General features: G+C 34.8%; 1 protein-coding gene across 1 annotated transcript in view; it reads left to right on the plus strand.

Annotated features, from left to right (window-relative positions):
* The window catches only part of LOC128248837 (uncharacterized), a 137,517-nt gene that overhangs the window by 53,729 nt on the left and 69,898 nt on the right, over nucleotides 1-13,890 (plus strand). The window contains exons 31-37 of the mRNA XM_089358259.1: nucleotides 225-461; nucleotides 1,688-1,921; nucleotides 2,834-3,004; nucleotides 5,367-5,537; nucleotides 7,618-7,854; nucleotides 10,157-10,390; nucleotides 11,463-11,633. Coding sequence (XP_089214385.1) covers nucleotides 225-461; nucleotides 1,688-1,921; nucleotides 2,834-3,004; nucleotides 5,367-5,537; nucleotides 7,618-7,854; nucleotides 10,157-10,390; nucleotides 11,463-11,633 — 1,455 coding nt within the window. The remainder of the gene's footprint in view (nucleotides 1-224; nucleotides 462-1,687; nucleotides 1,922-2,833; nucleotides 3,005-5,366; nucleotides 5,538-7,617; nucleotides 7,855-10,156; nucleotides 10,391-11,462; nucleotides 11,634-13,890) is intronic.

A 13,890-nucleotide genomic window follows, 5' to 3' on the forward strand; every position in this document is an offset into this window, starting at 1 on the left:
TGTTAGAACATCAGACAATCTGTGTCATGTATTATGGTTCCTTAACTTCTGACTTTAAATCTTACTGATGTCAACTTTGTTTTTTCAGAGCCATTAAAATAACATACCAGTCAAATGTAAAAGCTAATTCAATCAATCCTTACCTTAAAAATTTGGCCTCTTTTCTGTTAGAAATTATTATTATTATTATTTTTCATTTGATCTAAATTTTACTTTAAATCTAGACACCACGATACAGTTTGTGAGAGTAAAAGATGCAGTTCTGGATGTATCTGGGAAAATCTTGAACAAGGAAAATGTAACAGCAGAAGCCTGTGCAGAAAAATGTTTGTCTGACAAAACTTGTCTATCATTTGAAACAACAAAAAAAATTGGAGAATGTTACTTATCAAAGAAAACTGCAGCTTCCTCCCCGAAATTAAAGTCAGACAAAAACAGAAATTACTACCAACGAATAAAATGTAATTATTTTTTATATCTTATGTTTGGAATTCTCTTTTCCTGTTTCTTTTGAATTTATGATTCCATTTGTACTTCATAGTATATAGGAAACCATTTCTCTAAAGACATTGAGAGATTTACCTACAAGGACAGGCATAGACATGTTCCTGAATAAAATAGTGATGAAATACCGTGCTGCAACAGTACTCTCTAAACTATTAAGTGTAAATACTGTTTGAACATTTTCATACAGCATTTGTAAACCTTGAACAATTTTTTGGATGTTTACATTTCTTTTTCTATGCGAGAAAAGGAACTTGTCATTTTTCTTAAATATGAATAGTAGTAGTAATTAATCAGCATAGTCATATGGTATTAAAAACAAAACAGCCAGCATATTCACTCAAGTTGATCTCAAAGATTTCATCCTTTCTTGTTGAAATCCTCCTTTCTTGAAATATGTATATATATATATATATGTGTGTGTGTGTGTGTGTGTGTGTGTGTGTGTGTGTGTGTGTATATATATATATATATATATATATATATATGTGTGTGTGTGTGTGTGTGTGTGTGTGTATGTATATATATATGTATATAAGGTATTGGTGTCAGGAAGACCCAAAAGGTATCGGGTAAATGCTAAGTAAGTGCTATGGATAGACCATGGATTAGCTCCAGGCTCAGTAATGATATGAGTAAGGAGTCCAACATGGGTCATGTATTAGCATGCATATGTATAAATTGGCAGAATGAGATAAAAAAACCAAGGCAGTAAATAGATACCATAACACCTCTAGATATCCTGTTGCTTATTTTGATTGTATTCACCTTATTTTAAAGTTGTACGGATAATACCACACTAATTTTTGGTTCTTCAACTTAAGTATCTAATTCATCTGAATCTCAATTATTTTGCTTATCATCATCATCATCATCATCATCGTTTAACGTCCGCTTTCCATGCTAGCATGGGTTATGTATATGTGTATATATATGTTTGTAAATGTATTTATGTATATGTATATAAATGTATATATATATTGTCTATTTGCAAAATTATGCATCATATGCTTTATAATATCTAATATGTGATGTGTGCGAGTGTGTGTACATGCGTGTGTGTGTGTGCACATGCGTGTGTGTGTGTGTGCATATGTGCCACTGTGCACATGCGCATTTTTTGGTCTCTCTCTGTTGGTAGATGAATATAAAATGTGTTTCTTCTTTTCTTTTATTCTTCCAGCCAGTGATGATCAAGTTATTTTGAAAAATGCTAAGTTACCAGAGAAAGCTGCTTTTCAGAAGCTTCAGGGTAAGACCTTAAAGGAGTGTGGTGAAACTTGCTATCAATATCCAAGATGTAATTCTTATGAGTACAATGAGAAAGCTAAGATATGTGAACTTAGTAATGTGACTCAACTGACTCATGAGCTTAAGCCCACCTATGGAAATTGGGATGTATACATAGTAAACCCAGGTCAGTAGCGTGTTTTCATTTTATTTTTGTGTATTTAGATATACATATATGATACGTAATTATAATTGCAATAAATTTCCACCTTACTTATTGTGTGCATGTCTGTGTATTTATATATGTGAAACTGTTAATCCAGACACATTTTTCTCTCCATTTTCTTTCCTCATTTCTTTCTGTTGAAGAGCTTAGGATAAAAGCATCAAAGACTTTTCCATTTTTCCTGAGCTAATACACCTTGTTTGTTGTTCCCTCACCTGTCTCTGCCTTCTGTTATTTGTTTTCTTGCACATTTGAATCATGTGTGTGTGTGTGTGTGTGTGTGTGTGTGTGTGTGTGTGCGTGTGTGTGCGTGTGTGTGTGTGTGCGTGTGTGTGTGTGCGTGTGTGTGTGTATTTTATATTAAAAAATCAAAGAGAAAAAGAAATATGAACAAATACTTCAAAATCCTCAGCTTCTTTGCCCAGAATATATAAATTCATATTTATACCAATTATAATAATTGGTCTTGTGAGTAAATACCTATTTGACAGATGGAAAAAGCTAGATTTCTGGGACAATAAAAATTCAGCTAGCACACATGTTCATTACAAACCATATCTATAAGCAAAACAATGAAAACATGTGAGACATTTCTCAAATTCAAAGTGTGAATTTATTTTTATTTCCATTCTAATGATGGAGTTTTGTGTCTTTGTTAGAAACAAGGTCCTTCCTTAAAGAAAGACCTCAAAAAATTAAAAATAGAAGAGAACACACTTACATGAATGTATCATGCATGTATGTATTTATAGCTGTGCATAAATTTCTTCAATTTCTTTCAGTTAGTATCTTTATTATAGTTTTGTTATCTCATTTTCACCATCCTCTTCACATATATGCTCTATTGATATTAGTTTCTGTTACCAATTCCAGTTTACACCAAAGTTGACTGTGGACCTCCAAAAGATGTTGTTGGAGCATCCAAGTTGTATAAAACCACCACCTTTAAATCTGAAGTGAGCTATACTTGCCCAAAGGGAGAAAAACTAAAGTCAATATGTGAAAAGGACAACAAATGGACTCAGGTAGTGCCTGTTTGTAAAGGTAACATAAATAGCTTCTCTCTTGTTGCTTGTATCTATGTAGTTTTGTTTTATTTTTGTGTTAAATGATCTTATCAGAGGAACAATAGCTTTGTGCATGACAATTTCCATTATCTATGTGGCTAGTGGGAGGGAGAGGGGAAGCTATTCTCAAACCATAGTCCTTTCCAAATGGATGTAACAGAGTAAACTCCATTGAGTCTATCCAAGGGTCAGGTAATGGTATTATTTTCGGTGATGGATTAAGCCTGCCAACCAAAAAGTGGAAATGTGTTATTTTATTTCTTTGAGCAGGATTCCATACAGTTTCCATCAACCAGATTTCATTCTTAGTTGTGATGCAAATTTTTAATCACATGACCTAGACTCCATCCAGGACCACAGAGTTATGAAGTAACCTTCTTAACCTCACTATAGATGTCTTAATTTCTAGGATAACTATTTTTTCACCTGTACCATGTTTACTAGAATACAGCAATCTTCTGGAACAGCCTTCCAATGCTCTAATGATTCTTCCAGTGCATCATCTTTAATTATAATAAATACAATTAATAAAAATAACAGTTATTAATTTATTCACAAAGCCCAAGAATTTGTGATGGCAGGAGTTTAGCTTTTGCCATTGACTTCTGTATTTGAATGTTAATATTATTTTATCAACCTCACCAAATGAATAAAAGGAAAGTTGACCTTGACTGGATTTGAACTTGGAAGTTAAAGAGCCTGAATACATAATGCAAAAGATTTCTTCCAATCTTCTAAAGATTCTTTAGAAACTTTGGATATTATTGAACCATTTCATTCTTAATCTACCCTGAGGTTTCCTGCCTGTGGGCTCAGTTTGGAGAATCTGTCTTGCCATTCTCCATTCTTTCTTTTGATATTCTAATTCATGTCCATCATACTGGAGCTGTGACCTTTCAATGCAGGGAAATAGCAACTAAACCTAGAGAGACTCCCTGGTCTCAGAGCTATATATGCTACCAAGTAATGTTACTCCAGAAATCCTTTGGAGAAACTCCATTCCAGTCAATTGTATTATGATTGTACTCTTTGAGTATTACACAACATTCTTGACTATAGCTGAGGATTGGTAGGATACCTCAATTAAAAATAGTGAGTTTTACTCTTTCACTATCTTCTCTTCTTTTGAGGACAGAATGCTAGAGCTGGCACATTACTGTGCCAGCACCTGCAATTCTAGTATCTAGTTCAGTCTTCTGCCTCCCGTCACTCATAAATACAGCATCAATGTACTTAAACTTCCTCACTTGTCTGTATGATCCTCCATCATATGTGAAGAGATATGGGAAAACTTTCTTGAGGAGACTAATGTTGCAGTTTTTGCCTCACTAATTCTCATCCCTGTCTTGCAGCACTCAGTAAAAAACTCATTCAGTGTATGCACCTTGATAGGGTTCTATCTGAAGCAACTGTTATTAGATTTTCTGACTAAATTCCTAAGCTGACTAAGACTATGTGAGACTGAGACTATGAATATTATCCAACCATTTCATTCTTGACCTACTTCTAGGTCTCCTATTGGTTAGCTTAGCTTGAAAACACTGTCTTTCAATTCTTTCCCATGACATTGTAATCACATGTATGTAGTACCAGAGCTGTGAGCTCTCAATGTGCAGAAATAGCAGCTTGACCTGGAGAGACTCTCTGATCCATGAGCAATGCATGCTGTCAAGTCATGTTACTCCAAGGATCATTTGTAGGAATACCATTTTAGAAAATATTTATTTTGACATGAGAGTGATGAAGTGAAAAGTGTGTTTTTGTGTGTTCAAACTCTGCTTGTCTCCATTGTATGGCATTCTATAGTGATACCTACTTATACAGCAGAAACATATGTCAAAATTTTATGTGCTGAAAAAATTTTAATTAAAAATGTATAATTCTACATTCTTTATTGTCTTTCTGATATTTTCTGGAATTTTACATGAAATCCTTTGAAGTGAACTCAAGATTTACCAATCAAAAGGAGTACAACTATAATTATTCTAAATGATTATAAATGTTTCCTAATATTTGATGTGGTTAGCTAAGTCAGGATTTTAACAAATGCTTGTAAGATATCTGCTTGAATTCAGAATCCCTATTTTTGCAGTGTGTGTGTGTGTGTGTGTGTGTGTGTGTGTGTGTGTGTGTGTGTATGTATGTAATGCATGCATGCATGCACACAAGTATATATGTGTGGATATATGTATACATATGTATATATTTATGTCTATGTGATGATTTTTTAGTTTGTTTCACTTAGTATATTTATTCTGAATTTGTCATTGTCTCCTCATTCTTGTCCTCCTTCTAATATATATGTACTGTTGGTGTCAATCTCTCTTTTTCAATTTCAGCTTATGCATCCATTAACTGTGGAACTCCGAAAGAAGTTTCTAATGCATCAATGTCCTACAAAACCACCATCTATAAATCTGAAGTGATCTATGCTTGCCCAAATGGAGAAAGACTGAAGTCAGTATGTAAGCTGAACAACAAATGGTGTCCAGTTGCATCCTCTTGTAAAGGTAATGTAAATTCTTTCTTCCTACCTCCATGTAGGTAATTTTGTTTAATTTTTCTGTTAAATGTCTTTGTCAGAAAATAAGTGCTGATCTCTAACTGTGGAGGGAACCTGTGGTAGAGGTAGACCCAGGAAGATGTGGAACGAGGTGGTGAAGCATGATCTTTGAACTTTGAGCCTCACATAGTCAATGACTAGTGACCAAGACCTTTGGCAATGTGCTGTGTTTGTGAGGACCCATCAAGCCAAGTGCACCCATGCTGGTGGCATATAAAGAACACCTTTCGAGCATTGGGCCTCATGGAGGCAAAGTGGCTGAGTTCCTTTCAAGTATTGGGCCTCACAGAGGCAGTGACTGAGACCTTTGGCATTGTGTCATGCTTGAGAAGAAGATCCGTCAAGCTGAGCAAAATCGCAGTTGTGGCAGATAGCGGTGTCACGCAAATTGGCACCTGTGCAGGTGGCACATAAAAGTACCCCAGTGTTATACATCAATGCCAGGGGCATGTGAAAGCACCCATTACACTCTTGGAGTGGCTGGCATTAGGAAGGGCATCAGCTGTAGAAAACCATGTCAAATTGGACTGGAGTCTGGTGCAGCCTTCCAGTGTACCAGCCTGGTCAAACCATCCAACTCATTGCCAGCATGGACAATGAATATTAAATGATGATGATGATGATAACAAGCGCTTATTTTCACCAGCAGATGGGTGTAGACCACATTAATCTCACAAGAACAGGAGGGAAGGTGGCCTGAGAATTTTGTGATTTGAGTAACTTACTAAAATATAAAAATACTACCTCATTCTCATAGATTATGTATTATTTAGAGATATAACTAAATATAATTAGAGAAAGCAATGAGATAATGTGATGTTTAACTATGTTAAATGAACTGAATCAGACTCAGAGTTGCACCCAGAACATTGACTCACACCACTCAATCTGTATTTATACTAAAAGAATAACAAAGGAAAAATACTCAGGGTTACTTCCTACATGGAAGCAAATAGTAAAGTGGCTAGTTGTTGAACAAAGATATTATAACTACATAAAATTTCACCCCCAGTGGATGTTAAAATTATGTTAATGTCTTATTCTGGTTTTGAAATTCAGAAGAGACATCCTCATGAAGAAAATTTGTTTTCTTTTTTTGTTATCTCAATAAAAGTATAATTTTGATTAATTAAAATTTCTTAACTTGCAACAATAATTTGTAAGTGTCTATATTTATATTAATTCACTGGAAATACTGATGTAAATGAAAATAATTTAGCTTTCCCATGCAAAACACAGTAAAATCAATAAAGTGAAGTGTTATTGTCCTTGCCATAACTAATCCTATTTAGTTACACTCCTTTACATTCTGTGTTCAAATCCAACCAGCATTTTCTTCGTCTTTCATATTTCTGTGATTGACAAACAACCATTAATGATGTACTAAGATAGATTTCTTCATGTGTTACACTGTTGAGCAGTTAACACTAAAAATTTGTATTCTGATTAAGCTAGCCTTAATTAGAAAAGTTAGCATATTTGGTCAAAATGCATTTTTTTTCATTTCTTCCAGTTTAGGTTTTGAGTTAAAATCCTGCCAAATTCAGCTTTGCCTTTCATCATTTTAGGGTTGTTAAAATAAGTACCAGTTGAGTACTGGGGTCAATATAATTGACAAGTACCTTCCCCAAAGAAGTATCTTCCCTTTGTGTCTATAATAGAAAGGATTATTATTATTATTATTATTATTATTATTATTATTATTATTATTATTATTATTATTATTATTACTGGTAGAAATACTACCCTCTAGGTGGTTTTCTACTAATAGCTATAATTACTCTTGTTGTTAAGGGTGAAGGATTGACAGAATCCTTAGAGCATCAAGCAAAATGTGTTGTGTTTTGGCTCTTTAACTTCTGATTTCAAATACTGCTGGTATTACATTTGCCTTTCTAAAGCCAATAAAATAATATACTAGTCAAGTGTAGTGGACCAATTCAATTGACTAGCTTCTCCCATGTTAAGTTTGAAATCATTATTATTGTTATTATTTTTCATTTATCTAAATTTTACTTTAATTCCAGCTATTGAGGTTCATTTTGTGAAAGTAAAGGCTTCAATCCTGGATGTACCCGGGAAAACATTGTTGGGCAAGAAAGGTGTAACAGCAGATGCCTGTGCAGAGAAATGTTTCTCTGATAAAAGTTGTTTATCATTTGAAATAACTAAAGGAAGTAGATGTTACTTAACAAAGGAAAGTGCTGCTACCTCCAAGAAACTAAAGACAGACAAAAGCAGAGATTACTACCAAAAAGTAAAACGTAATTATTCTTTGTGTTTTATTACTGGATTCTCCTTTCATCATTTCCTGAAATTTGTAATTCCATTTGTACTTAAGAATGTGCAAACAACCATTCCTGTACTGACAATGGTAGGTTTATCTTTAAGGAAATATAGATGTGTTCCTGAAAAAGAAAAGCATTATTAGGAACTGCAAATGCTGTTGGACATTTTCATACTGCATTCGTTCACCTTTTATGCACTTTTTATTTTTTATGTCAGAAACTCTTGTTCTTAAAGTTCAGTTGTTGTAGTAGTAGTAGTTTGCATGACTGAGTCAATGCTGTTACAGTGGTCTTACAGCCATTTTACCGCTAGTCGATGTCCTTCATAATCCGATATATAAGATAGTAAAAAAAGAAATGTCAGTCTATGTAGCTGTCTATTTCCTAAATTTTGGCAGGGTACCAATCATAATACCACATGAAGAGAGTAAACTTTCCTGTGTTACTAGTGTTAGTGTAGTTGTCTGCTGAAACTAAAGAACCCTCTTTACTAAAAATAAGATTCTATTCAGAATAGTTCCATGGTATTAACTAGAAAACAGCAAGCAATTTCACTCAGTTTGAAATCAAGAATCATGTTCTTTCCTGCTGAAATATTTCCTTCTCAAAGCCTGGACATGTTCAGTGATCTTAGTGTTACAATAATTGTGAATGCTGGGATGTTATTGCTATCATGAGGAACTTTTCTGGGTCAAAAGAAAAGTGAGCCAATTCTCTGTATATCTATGAGGAACTTTAACTGGGCTAAAGTCACCAACCATGCATCAATATTTATCCTGGGATAGCTATACAAAGTGGGATGATGTAATCTACTCATCCCCTCCCCCAAAATTGTTACCCTTGTGGCAAAATTTGAAACCATTATTATCATTATTATTATGGCAGTGAGCTGACAGAATGCCAGACAAAATGCTACTTAGCATTTTGTCCATCCTTATTTTCTGAGTTCAAGTTCTACTGAAGTTGACTTAGCTTTCATCCTTTTGGGGGCTGATGCAATAAGTACCAGTTTAGCTGGTCTTGTGGCAAAATTTGAAATAATAATAATAATTATTATCATCAAGGCGGTGAACTAGCAGAATCATTAACATGCTGGACAAAATGCAACTAAGCATTTTGTCTCTCCTTAGGTTCTGAGTTCAAATTTGCTGAGATCAAATTTTCCTTTCATTCTTTTGGGGGCTGATGAAACCAGTACCAATTACACATGGGGGGTAATCAACTTACCCTCTCCCCTCAAATTTCAGGCCTTGTACCTTTAATAGAAAGCATTATTATTGTTATTATTATTGAGGCAGGAAGCTGGCAGAATCGTTAGCATTTCATAAAATATACTTAAGGGTATTTTGTCTGTTTTTACATTCCAAGTCCAAATTCCACTGAAGTCAACTTTGCCTTTCTATTTTGACTAAATTATTAGAAAACCATCTGGTGCAATTTCATATAAATGGATAACATATTATAAAATCACAATCTATCCACAAAAAAAATTTTCAGCATGAGATACCCTTCTCAGAATTAATGTGAATTCTTGTTATACACACAAAAACTTGTCTGAATGTCTCACTTGTTGACAATCCATTTGTACATTCCTCTTCTGATAATCTGTTTTGTTTAAGATTGAATAGCCATAAAAACATTTGGCCCAGTGGTTGACCACATGTTTAAAGAAGTCTTAATCTTACAAAATTATCCCATTAGTGAAGAAGTGTTCAAATGTATTATCTGCAGCCTAAATATAGATACAAGGTTTCAAATAAGTCTGAAAATGTTCTACAACTTGCATGAATTCTGATTAAGGTGTCATTTTGTGGATCAATTATTTACTTATATCGGTCCCATGCCAGTGGCACCATTCAAGCATGGTTGTTGCCACTGCTGTCTGACTGGCTCCCATGCTGGTGGAACGTAAAAAGCACCATTCAAGCATGGCCAATGCCAATACTGCCTGACTGGCCTTCATGCCGGTGGCACATAAAAAGCACCCACTACACTCTTGAAGTGGTTGGCGTTAGGAAGGGAATCCAGCTATAGAAACATCTGTAGAAACATTGCCAAATCAGATTGGAACCTGGTGCAACCTTCTGGTTCGCCAGCCCACAGTCAAACTATCCAATCCATGCCAGGATGGAAAGTGGACGTTAAATGATGATGATGAAGTTGTCCATTCACATAATTAGGCTGTAGATGCTTTACAACATTTAATGTGTGTCTGTGTGTATGTATGTGAGTTTGATATAAAGTATAAAATATATTCTTTGATTAAAATTTTTTTCAGCCACTAACAAGCCTTTGATATTAAAAAAAGTTGGTATAGCAAAGCAAGATCATATTGAACAGCTAAAGTCTGTGAAGTTGAAAGATTGTGATAAAGCTTGCCAAAAAACTCTGGGATGCACAGCTTATGGATACAATGAGAAAAATAAACTTTGCGATCTGAGTAATGTGACTCAGGTGTCCAGTGAACTTAAATCTAATGATAAAGGTTGGGATGTATATATGATTCACCCAGGTCTGTAGTGTATTTCCATTTTATTTATTGTGTGTATTTAGATTTATGTATGTGTGTGCATTCTCACTGTAGATGGTGTACAGGATTGAGGAAATTGCAGTTTGCTGAGTAAATTAATTGTGCACCAAAACCTTCTACCAGCTGGCATGTGTTCACACAAATCTTCTTTTCAGGTGCTGACAAAAGTTCCTCCATGACAACTGTCTTCCCGCTCTTCCAAATACACAATTTCAGGGCCACCACAATCAATGTTGGTCCAATGAATGGAAGGACTGATGAGATTATTGAAATACTGGAGTGATGGCATGTAGAGGTGTGCAATGAGCAAGAAGTAAGATGGAGGGGAGCTACTGCTAGATTCCTCATGAATAAGAAATAGTGGTTCAAATTCTTCTGGGTAGGCAGCAATGATGGTGTGGGTGGTGTAGGCAGCATAGAAATAAATAATGTAGTTGAGGTAGTAAGAGTAATTGAAAGTACAGTTAATATGAGACTAATATTGGATAAATTTAGAGCTGTATTTATCTCTGCCTCTGCTCTGCAGCCTGGGCTGGCTGATGATCAGAAAGACGAATTTTATGAGATCCTTTTTACAGACTTCCAGCAGTGCCTACATAATGATGATGTAATATAGTTTAACCTACTTTGATCCTGCAACGTTGTTACAAAACTTTTTAAAAAAGCTATTTGCTTCCTTATAAATATATTCATGTGTGTGTACATGTGTGCATGTGTGTATATATATGCCTATGTATGAATATCTATATATCTTGTATATGAATATATAATAAGTATGTATGTGGGTGTGTGCATATATGAAGGTTTATGTGTATATGGGGTTATACTGATGTCCTTGTATATGTATACATGCAAAATAGATTGAGGATGCATGAGCATGTTAATACCTACATACATACATACACACGCAAAACACACACACACATCTGTGAGCACATTTCTTCAGTTTGTTAAAGTCAATATCTTTTATTCTAAATTTGTCATGATCTTTTTATTCTCATCCTCTGCTTGGTATATATGCACTATTAATGCTGATTCCTCTTATCTACTCCAGGTTTCACAAAAATTGACTGTGGACAACCAAAAAACATTGTTGGTGCCTCTAAGTCCTACAAAACCAGCACCTATAAATCTGAAGTGACCTACACTTGTCCAGGAGGTAAAAAGTTCAAGTCGATATGTAAAGAGGACAATAAATGGAGCTCTGTAGTGTCTACTTGTAAAGGTAACTTAAATAGCTTCTTTCTTCCTGCCTCTTTAGGTTACTAAATGTGTTTCTGAGAGAAAGACTGGCTGTGTCCATGAAAAACTTTCACTGTATTTGTGGTTGGAGGGAGGGATAGGAAATTATTCTCAGTCTAGAGACCTCACTAAATGCTTGCAACAGAGTGGACTTCATTAAAGCTGTTCAAGGGCCAGGTAATAGTATTAATTTAGGAGATGGTTTATGTATGCCATATGTACAGGCAGTGTGGAGAATTTTCTCTCTAGCAGGCTTCCACATAGTTTTGATCCACCAAGTTTCATCAACAAGGCTTAGTTGTGAAGAAAATTTTTAACCATGCAGACAAAACTTCACCCAATAACACATAATAGTTAAATGAATATATTACCTCTACATCTAGGCATTTTCTCATGATTTCTATCTTGACCTTTCTCAACCATATTTTGTGTCCCATTTAAAACTCTGTACAATGCAATGCACTGAGTCCTTCTTTACAAGAATGCAGCAACAATCTGAAATAGACTTGTGATCATCCAGTATACCATCCTAAATTTAATAATACAATTTATTGTAATGACGGTTTCTGATTTGAGCAAAAAAGCCAGCATTTAAAGGCATCATCGATTCCAATACTTGATTGTTATATTTTGTTATGGACCCCAGCAAGACTGAAACGTAAAGTTGACATTAGCATGATTTGAACTGAAAAAATAAAGAGCCAGAATATATATCATAAAGGGTTTCTTCCAAAGCTCTAAATAGTACAGAAGTATATATTTAAAATAAAGATGAGGATGACAATAAAATCCACCACATAACTTCTTTTGCTATTTCTACCAAACAGGAAATTGCTTTCTCTGCCAGGTTAAAGGAGGATTTAGGACAATTAATGTGATGGATTTTACTGATAGCCAGATCTGTCCCACACACAACAGCTGCTGTTTGATAGAACTTTACAATGCCAATGATGCCTGGACACTGAAAAAGTGCATGTAAAATGATTTTGTTCCACTGTACACATCTTTTATGGCACTTTCTCTTGGAGCCATGGGCCTTTTCTAGCATCACCAAGCATGGTGATGTAAGAGCAAGAAAGAGAGACTGAGAGGGAGGAGTGAAAGAAAGAGTAGAGAAGAAAGAAGAGAGGAAGAAATAAAGAAAGGCCAAATGCATCATGGTTATCTGAAAGGTGAGGTGAAGAGGGAGAGAGAAGAGGGTGGGAAAGGAATAGCTATTAGGTAGTTAAAAAGTTAGCTGAAGGGAAAGGTAAAGAGAAAGAGTTATGTTTACAATGCAATATTTAGCAGAGATGATGTTCTGGTGGTGAAGTTAAAGAAAGGCAGGTAGAAAGAGATGGACAAGGGAGGCAGTTATATTAAGAGAGAAAAAGAGGTAGATAGCGTTTGTATTGTCAGAGTAGAGATATGTTAGCAGCAAGAAAAAGTAGATATGTCAAACAGCTGACCTGAAATGAAATGAGTTTTGCTACTGAAAACTATAATGATGATGGTGGTGGTGGTGGTGGTGGTGGTGTGTTGATAGTGAAAAGTAATTTTTTTATTGAACTAAATTATTTTATACTGTCCATTGCTTAACGCATGAAACCAATATTAAAGTTCAGCATTTACTGTGGACCAGCCACTATAGAAGTCCCTATGCAGATGCCCTTCATGTTAGAAATATTAACAAAATCTTCCTCAATTATAGCTTAAAAAGAGAAGGTCAGATTATCTCATGTAACAATTATTTATCGTCTGCTCGTTTGCAAATTGATATTTGTTTATAAGGGTTAATTTAGCCTAAGCTATGAGTTCACAAAAAGTTGGTTGCAAGCTGCTCAAGAAAGGATGTGGAGATATAGAGCACGGATCAGAGAGGAATAGTGAGAAAATATAATAAAAAGAGAAAAAAAGACAACACCAATGGAGGAAATGAATGTAGACAAACATCAAGTATATTTAAAGAAAGCTAAACTAAGAATGCTATAAAAATGTAAACTATCCTTTCTTTCTTAAATAGGTCCCCTTAATTCTTTTTTCATTCCTTGGAATTTACACAGATCCCACTAGTCAACAATAATTTTATTTATTTTTGTTGTTAAGGTGATAGAGTGAAAGTATCATTAGAGCTTCATATAAAATATGTTGTGGCATTTGTTCTGGTTGTTTAACTTCTGAATTCAAATTCATTTGATGCTAACTTTGCCTTTCCAGGGCCAATAAGATAAAACAGTCAAGTGTAGGGGCCAATTTAATTG

Source organism: Octopus bimaculoides, chromosome 10 (assembly GCF_046866305.1).
Source record: "Octopus bimaculoides isolate indiv1 chromosome 10, ASM4686630v1, whole genome shotgun sequence".
Taxonomy (NCBI): Eukaryota; Metazoa; Mollusca; class Cephalopoda; order Octopoda; family Octopodidae; genus Octopus; species Octopus bimaculoides.